Genomic DNA, 12,660 nt, shown 5'->3' with positions numbered 1-12,660 from the left:
TTACACATATATATATATTTTATAGAGCCTAAATGTACACTCACTGGCCAGTTTTTTAGGTACACCTTACTTGTACCGGGTTGGACCCCTTTTTTCCTTTAGAACTATCTTAATCCTTCGTGGCATAGATTTAACTGGAATTATTCTATTTGGTATTATTTGGTACTGAAAATATTCCTTTTTGCTTCATATTGACATGATAGCATCAGGCAGTTGCTGCAGATTTGTTGGCTGCACATCCACGATATCAATCTCCTGTTCCACCACATCCCAAAGGTGCTTTATTGGATTGAGTTCTGGTGACTGTGGAGGCTGTTTGAGTACAGTCTGAGTTGATTTGCGCTTTATAACATGGCACGTTATCCTGCTGGAAGTAGCCATTAGAAGATGGGTACACTGTGGTCATAAAGGGATGGACATGATCAGCAACAACACTGTGACATTGACACGATGCACAGTTGGTACTAATGGGCCCAAAATGTGCCAAGCAAATATCCCCCACACCATTACACTACCACCACCAGCCTAACCCATTGATACAAAGCAGGATGGATCCATGCTTTTACATTGTTGACGCCAAATTCTGACCCTACCATCCAAATGTTGCAGCAGAAATCAAGACTCATTAAACCATGGCAACATTTTTCCAATCTTCTATTGTCCAATTTTAGTAAGCCTGTGCGAATTGTAGCCTCAGTTTCCTGTTATTTGCTGACAGGAGTGGCACCCGGTGTGGTCTTCTGCTGCTGTAGTCCATCCGCCTCAAGGTTTGTCATGTTGTGCATTCAGAGATGCTCTTCATCATCTTGACCATGTCTACATGCCTAAATGCATCAAGTTTCTGACATTTGATTGGCTGATTAGTAATTTGCATTGACGAATAGTTGGACAGGTGTACCTAATAAAGTGGCCGGTGAGTGTACAGTATATGTATGGTTTTGTTTGTTGTCTAAAAAAGAAAGTTAAAAACTATCTGTATTGCATGTTTTATATCTAACATGTTTAATAAAAGCTCTTTTGTGGTAAAAAGTAACAAAATGCCAAGCTTCTTTCAATTATTGGACAGGTTGTGCGCTTTATAACGTGTAGTGAAGTTTAACTCATGCCACATCAGAAACAGCATGCACTAACAGCTCTATCTATCAAACTATGGATATATAGGTTATTATTATTTCACTGAGTACATTTAATTGATGTAACATTAAACACTTTTAAAAGAGACTGCAGCAGCACCATAAAATGACACACAGTCTTATGTACTTCCTCTGTGCTTGACAAATCACTTTCTGGGTTAAAAATGACACTGGGTTATATGTCAAGTGTAAAAGCGCATTAGTATTTGATAGCTGCACTCTAAATAAATTCGCAGGAAACTGAGCTGATAACTCTACCCATCCCAAAGCGTTCCCTCATTGTGTGCTGCTGATATAGAAGCGTGTGAATGATGACTGTCAAAAGATCAGTTCAAACACCCACTCCTTCTCTCTTTGTGGGTCAGTCGGTCAACAGCGACATCTCGGAGACATTATCCTGATATAAAATAACCAGAGCGTCTTATTCATAGTGAGTGAGGCCATGTTTAGAATTTAATATGAGAGAGTGAGAACTCTTTTAGAGTTGCAGCAGGCTGGCAGAGAGAATCAAGCTGGTGGTTGAGTTTATCTTGTGGCTTTTGCTTATTTAAAAAGAAAGTCCTTGTAGTTGATTTGATTACACTTAGACAGACTTTGAGAGATTGTATAGTTTTGTTGAAGAAGAATGGAGGATGTGGATTGTGAAAGAATGGAGGAAAAAGATGTTCTTCACACTGCAGATGAGCTCATTGACTTTGTGGAGCTATATAACGGTAAATGTGCTGTAAACATGCTATATAATGTGACTTTTAGGCCTTTGTTGCATTTCATGTCGACGGTGTGTAAGTTAATGCTACAAAAGTTTGATTTCAGCAATGAATGAATGAATTTGTGCATGTTTTTCCCCCCCCAGTTTATGAATACATTTTCATTTTACATTTTAAAATGAAATGACAAAAAGTCATAACAACATTTTTTTTGCTACTTTAACTTACTTTCAGAAGTTACTTTGGTTTCAACTTTTTTTGTTGTAGTACACACTTTACATTAAGTTTGTTAATGTATTTGAATAGTTCAGATGCAAAAACCTCTAAGTGCTGTCTTAAATCTTTTTCTAAAATAAGCATTTTTCTCAAGATCCTATATGTTTGTGTTCAGTTATTCCGCTTGAAAGGCAATGCAAAGAACATTATTTGCTGTAGAAATTAGCTCATTGACTTTGTGGAGCTATATCACGGTAAATGTGCTGTAAACATGCTGTATAATGTGACTTTTAGGTCTTTGTTGCATTTGATGTGGACAGTGTGTCAGTTAATACTACAAAAGTTTGTTTTCACGAATGAATTAATTAATTTGTACATGTTTTTTTCCTGTTTATGAATACATTTTCATTTTACATTTTAAAATGAAATGACAAAAAGTCATAACAACCATTTATTTGCTACTTTAACGTTCTTTGAGAGGTTACTTTGGTTTCAACTTTTTTGTTGTTGTACATACTTTACATCAAAGTTTATTAATGCATTCAAAGAGTTCAGATGCGAAAACCTCTAAGTGTCTTCTTACATTTTTTCTGAAAGAAGCATTTTTCTTCAGATCCTATATGTTTGTGTTCAGTTCTTCCACTTGAAAGGCAATGCAAAGAACATATTATTTGCCGTAGAAGTGAGCTAATTGACTGTGGAGCTATAAAACGGTAAATGTGCTGTAAACATACTGTATAATGTGACTTTTAGGTCTTTGTTGCATTTGATGTGGACAGTTGGTGTGCGTCAGTTAATACTACAAAAGTTTGTTTTCATGAATGAATGAATTAATTAATTTTTACATGTTTTTTCTGACTTAAAAATTTTCATTTTTCATTGTGAAATGATATGGCAAAAAGTAATTTTTTTTGTTATTTTAACTTACTTTGAAAAGTTGCCTAGGTCCCAACATTTTTTTTGTTGTACACACTTTACAATAAGGTTCTTAAGGTATTTGAAGAGTTCAGATGAAAAAACCTCTTAGTGCCATCTGAAATTCTGTTCTAAAATGAGCATTTTTTCAGGATCCTTTGTTTGTCTTTAGTTATTTCACTTTAAAGGCAATGCAAAGAACATATTATTTGCCGTAAAAGTGGATTTCCTGAACATACACACAGAGAAAAATGTCCACTTTAGAAAAAAATTCAGATGGCATTTAGACGTTTTTGCATCTGAGCTTTTCATTCATCAACATAAACAAACAATGCCCAATACATTTATTACAGTATTTATTAATCTTTGGTGATGTTAGTTAATGGAAATAAAGCTGTTTATTGTTACACTTAAAAAAATAATCTTGCTGCTTGTTCAAACTACTTATCCAAAGTGAGCTGAAAGAACACATTTTCTGAGATTTTTTTGGGACAACTTAATTGTTTTAGGTTTAATTTTCTTAAATGTGTTAGGTTAACTTGAATATATTAAGTTTAGTTAACACATTTAGGTAGATTGAACCTAAAACAATTAAGTTGTCCCAAAAAAATCTCCCGAAAAATGTTGGGACAACGTTAATGAATTGTGTGGAACCCTGCAGGTTTTACAGTGTAGTTCATGTTAACTCTGAGAGCATTAATGTTTAAAAGCATGAATTTGGCTTTTAATAATGTATTAATAAATATTGAGCTCTGATTAAGTACACTGTAAAACCCAAAAAGTTAAGATAACTCAAACCATTTGAGGAAACCGATTGCAACAAACCATTTAAGTTCAGAAACGAATCCTAATGAGTACTGTTAACACAATCCATTTGAGTAATGAAGCAATTTGAGCACAGTAAAACCTAGTAAAAACCAGTCTTTTCTAAACCAGTCTATTCTAAAACCCTAGTAAACCAGTTTATTCATAGACTGAGCAAATTCAGTTAAATGCAGCTCACAGAGATTCAGTTTGAACAATATTATGATTATATAATCTAATATATTATATAATTATATAATCTAATATATAATATATAATCTAATATATAATCATTATATAATCATTATATTGTATAATTAACAATATAAGGATTATTCGCTCATTATGACTGTATGAACTGGGTTTCATGTTTTCACTCTCTGCTCTTCCCTCAGTGGAGCAGGAACAAATTCAGAAGAGAACCTTCACCAACTGGATTAATGCCCAGCTGTCTAAGGTGAGGGTCAAAGTTCAACCGCTCCTAAACCTGATTTAGAAACCCTACAGCCCTGTTAGAGTGTGTTATGTAATCGCCATGAACTTCATTTGCTATATTTTGAGTTATTTGTTCTGACTGACAAATAACACTTTTTAAAATGCATTTAAACTACAGATTAATGACACACATGGAAATGCTTGTTGGCCGAGGTCATTCCTGACCATTCTCCAATAGCGCAGGGGGAATGAGGGGTGGGCAGGGGGTAAATATAATCTCCTCAAACATGAGCCAGAAAGATAGACAGCAACAGGAGTTGTTCAGCGCACACATTCACCAGCACACATATTCACACCCACAGCTACTTATAAAGTGAGCAAATGACAAGACATGACTGGGACGGGTGTGTATTGTGAAGTAAAGCACGTCAGGGCGTTATTATTTTGGATAGCTTCATATGTTTGTCTCTTCCTCCACAGTCATTAGAATATTAGCTGATGTATTGCTAATGCCTGGAGCTGTCAGTTTTATGTAAAAGGTTTTAAAAGGATGAGTTCACACAAGCTTGTTTGATTTGTCCTTTAGACATGTCTGAAAATCTGCTGTGAAGAGACTCTTGTTGAAACTGACGCAAATAGATACTATGTTGTTGAATACAAAATAAATTGAACATAACTATTTTAAGATTTTAGATAAGAATACAAAAAGACCATTCATATGTGCAATCATTTGATAAAATCACTCATGAAACATATCTTTAAAAAGTTAATCACATGAAATTGACATGATTTTAATTGAATCTTTAAGGGCTAATGGGCTATATGCACAGAAAGTGTTTTTCAGCTACTGATAAACTTCCAGTAAAAGGTTTATGTGACTATTTTCAATTTCATAGGGTTCCTTTACAGTGTTGATATTGTGATGTTATTCAAATATTTTTTGGTTAAATTAGTATTCATTTAGATTTTCAAGTGTAATACAAGATGAAAGACCAAAATTTAAGTGCCGTCAGGAGAAGCAGGCGAGTGTAGAAACTCCATTTAAAATACTGTGGTAAAACAAATATGCATATTTTAATGACATGGCCTGGAACAATAGAATGGAATGGGTTCAGTGCTTCTTGTCTGGTCTGAGACCCACTTTATCGGATCTTAGTCAGGTAATGAAGATCACTGCTTTTTTAAAATAATCACACCTTAAATATTGCAATTTTGTAATGGCATGACAATTCACTTAGAAGTGTTTAAGCTGGCATATCAAAAACTGAAGTCTGTGTTCATATACAGTGCATACGTAAAGTATTCATAGCGATTCACTTGTTCCACATTTTTTTTTATGTTACAGTCTTATTCCAAATTGAATAAATTAATTTATTTCCTCAAAATTCTACACACAATAGCCCATAATGACAATGTGAAAAAATATTTTTTGAAATTGTTGAAAATTTATTGAACCCTGAAAAATCACATGTGCAGAAGTATTCACAGCCTTTGCTCAATACTTTGTTGATGCATCTTTGGCAGCAATTACTGCCTCAAGTCTTTTTGAATACGATGCCACAAGCTTGGCACACCTATCTTTGGGAATTTTTGCCTATTCCTCTTTGCAGTACCTCTCAAGCTCTATTAGGTTTGGTGGAAAGCAACGATGTACAGTCATTTTCAGATCTCTCCAGTGATGTTTAATAGGATTTAGGTCTGGGCTCTGGCTGGGCGACTCAAGGACATTCACAGAGTTGTTGTGAGGCCACTCCATTGATATTTTGGAGATGTGCTTTGGGTCATTGTCCTGCTGGAAGATGAACCGTCGCCCCAGTCTGAGGTCAAGAGCACTCTGAGGCAGGTTTTCATTCAGGATGTCTCTGTACATTGCTGCATTCATCTTTCCCTCTATCCTGACTAGTCTTCCAGTTCCTGCTGCTGAACAACATTCCCACAGCTTGATGCTGCCACCACCATGCTTCAATGTAGGGATGGTATTAGCCTGGTGATGAGTGGTGCCTGGTTTTCTCCAAATGTAGCGCCTGGCATTCACTCCAAAGAGTTCAATTTTAGTTTCATCAGACCAGATAATTTTGTTTCTAATGGTTTGAGAGTCCTTCAGATGCCTTTTGGCAAATTCCAGGTGGGGAGTGACTTCCTTCTGATGACTCTACCATACAGGCCTGATTGGTGGATTGCTGCACAGATGTCCTTCTGTAAGGTTCTCATCTCTCCACAGAAAAACACTGTAGCTCAGACAGAGTAACCATCACCTCATCTTAGCTGGCTGGCCAGCTCTAGGAAGAGTCCTGGTAATTCTAAACATCTTTCTCTTACAGATGGTGGAGGTCACTGTGCTCATTGGAACTTTCAGAACAGCAGAAATTTGTATGTAACCTTCCCCAGCCTTGTGCCTTGAGACAATCCTGTCTCGGAGTTCTACAGGCAATTCCTTTGTCTTCATGCTTGGTTTGGGCTTTGACATGCACTGCCAACCCTGGGACCTTATATAGACAGGTGTATGCCATTTCAAATCATGTCCAATCAACTGAATTTACCACAGCTGAACTCCAATTAAGCTGCTGAAACATCTCAAGAATGATCAGTGGAAACAGAATGTACCCGAGCTCATTTTGTTTCGCGGTAAAGGCTGTGAATACCTATGTACATGTGATTTCTCAGGTTTTTTTATTTATGAATTTAATTCAATTTTATTAATAAATTTGCAACAATTTCAAAAAAAATCTTTTTTTTTTTACATTGCCATTATGGGGTAATGTGTATAGAATTTTGAGAAAATAAACTAATTTAATCCACTTTGGAATACGACTGTAACATGAAAAAAGTGGAAAAAAGCTGTTACGCCCCGTGTGGCTCGGAGGATGAAAAAGGGCTTAACATAATTATGACAACCCAATATTTTAAGAATTCCTCTGAGATGTTAACTGCTATGAATCAACACAGACAACGACGTTGCAAAAAAACTGGTTCGCTTTATTACAATAAAGATAAAGATAAATATTTAAATCACCCAAAGTATATTTACAAATATGTACAATAAAACAAAATGCAAATGCAAAAAGTAAACAAAAATACCTGATGGAGGGAAGGAGAATAAGCGGTGCCAAATCAAAGAAAATAACAAATTAAACACCCGCTAACTAATCCCTCCCCCAACTCTAAATAACTAAAGAGAAATATGTAAATAAGAAAAAAAACATCTTCAGCGTCACACGCCCCTTACTCAACTGCACTGACTGTAACAAACATACATATGGTAGCACCCGCCTCTTACCTAGTGGAATAACAAAAAAATCTACTACGTGTGTGTAAAATGTAAGTCACGTGACATACTTCCCTTCACTTCCCTCTTGGTATTTTTAAATCACAAAAACTCTTTAAAGCGAACCCGAGCACAAGATAGGTACCAAAAGTTACAAAAACACAGCAGCAACAAGCAACATGGATCCCCCTCTCATCTGGGCTGAGTCATCACTGGAGCGTTCAAATAACACCCATCCTCTTCTGATTGGTCCACTCGGGAGAACTCTGCCAACCAATCGGAACACCTAGATTTTAGAAGTATAGGAGACAGCAAATAGAAACAGAGAGGGGAGGAGGGAACAACAGAGCAACACCCCCAGGCATGTAACAAAAGCGCTATGAATACTTTCCGGATGCACTGTACCCAGTTCACAACAATATAAATTAGGTATAAAGTGAGATTATGTTGGTAAATATGATGTGCATGACTGCTGTGAACATTTTTTTTCTAGCTATAATGTGTTTTGTCATTATTTGTGGTAAGATATAGCCAAACCAGTTTTTGTGTGGTTTACTTGTGGTTTAGTTATGACGTTATATACAGTACCATGTCCATTTGGGTGTTTAATATGACATATTTGATTGTGCTTCCTCAGAGGAGTCCTCCAGTTACAGTGGTGGATCTTTTCAATGAATTCAGAGATGGAAGCAGACTTTTGGACCTGCTGGAGGTCATGAGTGGTCAGAGAATCGTAAGTGGATAGTTAGTTTTCAATAACCAAAGTGTATCTATATGTATTTACTCTATGTTGACCATTTCAGATGCTATTGGCCCATGAATATTTCCTGCTAGTTTTCAAACTATTTTTTAACTGCAACAAGAGGCAATTTAATAATTTCTTAATGTTAAAACAGCTGTCAGAACATTATTTATTAATATGTGGACCTTTTTGGATTCTCAGAAGCTAGAAAATAAAAATGTAAAACAGGAAATACATTAGGACCATTGTTATTGTTTACATCCCTCAAAATGGTCTATACTGTATGAACACACGCACTCAAAATGTGATTCAAAATGTTTGAGTACTAGCAATGAGCATTGACTAGGCTTGCACAATGCAGAACAAACTTATTTGATCATGAATAATGAATCTCAGAATGGCAAAATATTAATAAAGTAAACTTATTTTCTAATAATAAAATACAACCTTTATTTCAGAGCCGAGAGAAAAGAAGAGGGACATTTCAGCACAGATCTAACATTGAGAAAGCTCTAGCGTTCCTTAAGAAGAAATCGGTAAGATGCACCAGCTATTGAAACTCAGGAAAAAAGTAACAATACATTTCAAAGGATGTTTACAGTCTTCTGTTTTTCCTCCCAAATTAAAAGAGCTCAGTTTGTAAGGGAGAGAACTTAAATATAATTGTGTGCATTCCATTTTAATTGCAAAAATATGTTTATGAAATCCTTTTTTATTGAAAAATCAATTATATTAGTTTGTTCAGGCTTGGGGTGTTTTCTGTTTAGTGTGGATAAATATATAATAATAAATGTTGAAATTAGGTGTAAACATCATTGTCCCATATATACTGTAGATCAAACTTGTCAACATCAATGTCTCGGATATCATGGATGGCAAACCATCCATCATTTTGGGTCTGGTCTGGACAATTATCATGCACATTCATGTAAGTTTACTCAATATTAATATTAAGATTTCATTATTTATAAATACAAACACTCATGGTGAGTAATTGTCAGTTTTGGTGTTTGATTTTTCTGCTGTGTCTTCTATATTGTTTAGATTGAAGAATTGGCCAGCACATTGTCCTTCAGCTCCCGTCAGTCTTCTCTGGAGTCGCTGGCGAGTTTGGACACTCGTTCGACCAACAGCAGTGCCCGCAGCAGTCCAGTGCCACCCCGTGGTTCACCCTTACATGCCCGTTTTCGCGTATCAGCCAAGAAAGCCCTGCTGCTGTGGGTCAGAGAGCAGTGCCAGCGGTGAGGAACAATCTGCTTCAATAAATTGATGGGAACGGACAAATTCTGAACCTGTACTGTGAAACCTATCATCTCATGTTTGTTTTTTCTCAGGGCTGGATGTACTCTGAATGTGAAGGATTTCAAGGTGAGCTGGAGGAGTGGAGTTGTGTTTTTGGCGATACTTCATGCTCTAAGGCCAAATATAGTTGACCTAACCAGAGCTCGAACAAGAACAAACAGACAAAACCTGGAGGAAGCCTTCCACATTGCTGAGAGAGAACTTCATATACCCAGACTGCTAGATCCAGCAGGTAAGTCTGTTAGGCCTTGAAAATGTATGCTTTGTATATGCAGTATATCAATCAAACAGCAGTTGTATATTTGTATTTCAGATGTTGATGTTAGAGATCCTGATGAAAAGTCTATCATGACTTACGTTGCTCAGTTCCTGCAGTATTCTAAAGATGCTTCAGTTTCTGATGAAGAAATGCAGGTTAGATACACACACACGTTTTATTGGTGGTTTACGAAGACTTTGCATAGGCATAATGTATTTTATGCCATAAAAACATCTTGTTATATGGCCTTACCTCACCCCTACCCCTAAACCTAAAATGACAGGAAACCTGAGGCAAAATTTGAATGTGAAAAGACACCATTAAGTATTTAAGCATTTTGAATTATGAGGACACAAGGCATGTCCTCGTAAATCACCTTAATGGAGTACAACTAGGTAATACCTTGGTCATTATACAAATTTCTGTCCTTGTAAACCACCAAAACCAGTACACACACACAGACACTGACACACACTTTAAGCACTTGTCACCGAGTTCACTGGCTTGATTGAAACAAACAGCTTTTTCATCTAAAAAAAGTGTAAATGCTGCCATCTGAACTTTGGTGTGCCTCAGAATATCAGATTGACACCTTTGGAAAAGTGTGTTTCAATCCACCTCCACATGAACTCTAGTGAGGTTTGACTAAAATATGAACTCAAAACAGGTCAAAATCACTCACTCACTTTTCCTACAGCTTAGTCCAGGGTTTATCAAGAGTTGCCACAGTGGAATTGACAACCAATTACTCTGTTATATGTTTTATGCAGCAGATGCCCTTCCAGCCGCAACCCAGCACTGAGAGTACACTAACTAGTCAAACTTCAGTGCTGGGAAACACACACTCTCTCATTCACACACTCACATACTATAGCCAATTTTAGGTAATCAAATTCACCTATAGCGCAAATTCACTTAAAGTCTTTGGACTGTGGGTGAAACTGGAGACCCTGGAGGAAACCCAAGTGAACATAGGGAGAACATGCAAACTCCATATAGAAAGACGTCCTGGTCCAGCCGGGACTCGAATCAGTGACTTTTTTTCTGTGAGGTGACAGTGCTAACCAATGAGCCACTGTGCCACCTAAACAAGTCAAAGTCCCCTAAACTAAAACAAAAACTAAAAACAAGATTTGATGTCACAAGACCAAAGAAAAGAGACGCTGTGTCCCAATTCACATTTTATCCATCCTAAATAGTATTCGAAAATAAAATTAGTATGTCCCAAATCATAGTATGTTGAAAAGAGCATGCCAAAGGTTAACGGATGGTTTACTACAGTATTTCCGGTAAAAACTTGAAGTGTAGAAGCGTCCATACTCTATCCACTAATATTGACCACAATACATTGCATGTTGGCCGTGAATTTGTTTAGAACAAACTTGGGTAAAAAGTGTTAACGAACTACAAACATGGCGGACGTGTGAGACCATCCGTCAAGTAGAAAAAAAGAGAAAAGAGGCTTCGGTAAAGTTGTTTGAATGACTGTTACTTACTGTATCTAGCCGACTGGAACATGTTTAAACCATGCTTTCCATGTTACAATGTGAATCAAGATATGTTCAAGATGTGTGGACATTAACTTCTGAATGCATAATTACTCAAAGACCTGAGGAGATTTTCCTTAATGAAAGACTTGAAAATGGCAGATTAAGGTAGGCAATTAAATATAAAAGAAATGTGGATAATGTATCGAGATGATTGACAGGGGACGTAACTACGCAACACAACAATCTGTTGAGGAGGAAGTAGTATGTGCCAAAGCTGGCATGCTCTTCTGTTACACACTCAAAAGTATATACTTTTTCTTTAGTAAATAAGTACATACTTTTAGGGCTGTAGTATTAGTATGTGAATTGGGATGCAGCAAGAGAGTGCTCAATCATACCTGTTTTTTGTCATATGCTGCTAATTATATGCAGGACACCCAGCACATAGCATTATTTTGCATGTTTAGTCAGTTTTGTTGCAAAATATATGTTATTTTATTTGTTTTATAGCTTTAGTTTTGGTCTTAATATTGATAGTGTGAATGCTAAGCGAAGCAGAACTAAATGTTTTCTTTTCTTCTTTGCTCTCACAAGTGTGAACACACTCTAAATGCTCAAATGATTCATTACACTTTCACATCTCTTTCTCTTTCCTTTGTTTCACTTTGCTTTCTTTTTTCCTCTGGATGGTGGTTTAGTTTCTCACTCCTCCTCAGCGTCTTTCTCCTGTCAATCTGCCTTCAGACTTCACTCCTTCTATTGCTGCGTCACCTGTAAGACAGGTACGTCTGTCTCTCACTGTTATTTATAAGGTGCTGGATTCATTCATTAGCTGCCTTTTTCTCTTATAGCTTGACAAAGGTGTGCTAGTTGTATTCATTCATTTATACAGTGTCAGGGTTATTCATAATTGTTTATGAAAGGTTCATTTGGACTAGTTTAGCCTGTTTGTAACCTAAATAGCGTGAGTAAATAGGGTATTTATTACAAGTGGAGTGGTTGGCACATGATTCATTTTCAAGACTTGCTTTTTTCTAATTATGAGAGTTGAAAATCTAATTTAAAAGAGTAAATAAGAAAAGTCTTATGCTTAAGTGTGTTGTCAGAAATTCTTGTTGATGGAGGCTACATCTGCATTAATGCAGATATATTTAAAATGGTGTTTTGTTTCAAAAATGTTCTTCATCCATACTGGTGTTTAAGCTTTTTCCAAAGCTCCATACCTGCATTGAAATGTTAAAAATGCTAAATAGTATAACTGAAAGCTCAATGTGATGATACTAGGACTAACTAAAAAATTCAAACTGTTGTTCTGACACAATCATATTATGTCTAATCACACTTATTATTGTGTGATTTGAACTAGGTCATACTTAGAGCATGACAGAATCT

At 36.3% G+C, this 12,660-nt stretch overlaps 1 protein-coding gene across 20 annotated transcripts in view; it reads left to right on the top strand.

Moving 5' to 3' along the window:
• The window catches only part of syne2b (spectrin repeat containing, nuclear envelope 2b), a 195,197-nt gene that overhangs the window by 11,294 nt on the left and 171,243 nt on the right, over positions 1 to 12,660 (top strand). For 18 of the 20 annotated variants that reach the window (XM_073920199.1, XM_068213088.1, XM_068213092.1 and 15 more), the window contains exons 3-10: positions 4,171 to 4,232; positions 8,113 to 8,208; positions 8,676 to 8,753; positions 9,053 to 9,145; positions 9,262 to 9,458; positions 9,552 to 9,751; positions 9,833 to 9,933; positions 11,967 to 12,050. In XM_073920199.1, the coding sequence (XP_073776300.1) occupies positions 4,171 to 4,232; positions 8,113 to 8,208; positions 8,676 to 8,753; positions 9,053 to 9,145; positions 9,262 to 9,458; positions 9,552 to 9,751; positions 9,833 to 9,933; positions 11,967 to 12,050 (911 nt within the window). The remainder of the gene's footprint in view (positions 1 to 4,170; positions 4,233 to 8,112; positions 8,209 to 8,675; positions 8,754 to 9,052; positions 9,146 to 9,261; positions 9,459 to 9,551; positions 9,752 to 9,832; positions 9,934 to 11,966; positions 12,051 to 12,660) is intronic. The other 2 variants (XM_068213093.1, XM_073920198.1) reach the window with 1 other exon arrangement.

This window comes from Danio rerio, chromosome 13 (assembly GCF_049306965.1).
Source record: "Danio rerio strain Tuebingen ecotype United States chromosome 13, GRCz12tu, whole genome shotgun sequence".
Taxonomy (NCBI): Eukaryota; Metazoa; Chordata; class Actinopteri; order Cypriniformes; family Danionidae; genus Danio; species Danio rerio.
Note: the sequence above shows the minus strand (reverse complement) of the source record. Positions and strands in the feature narration are given on the sequence as shown.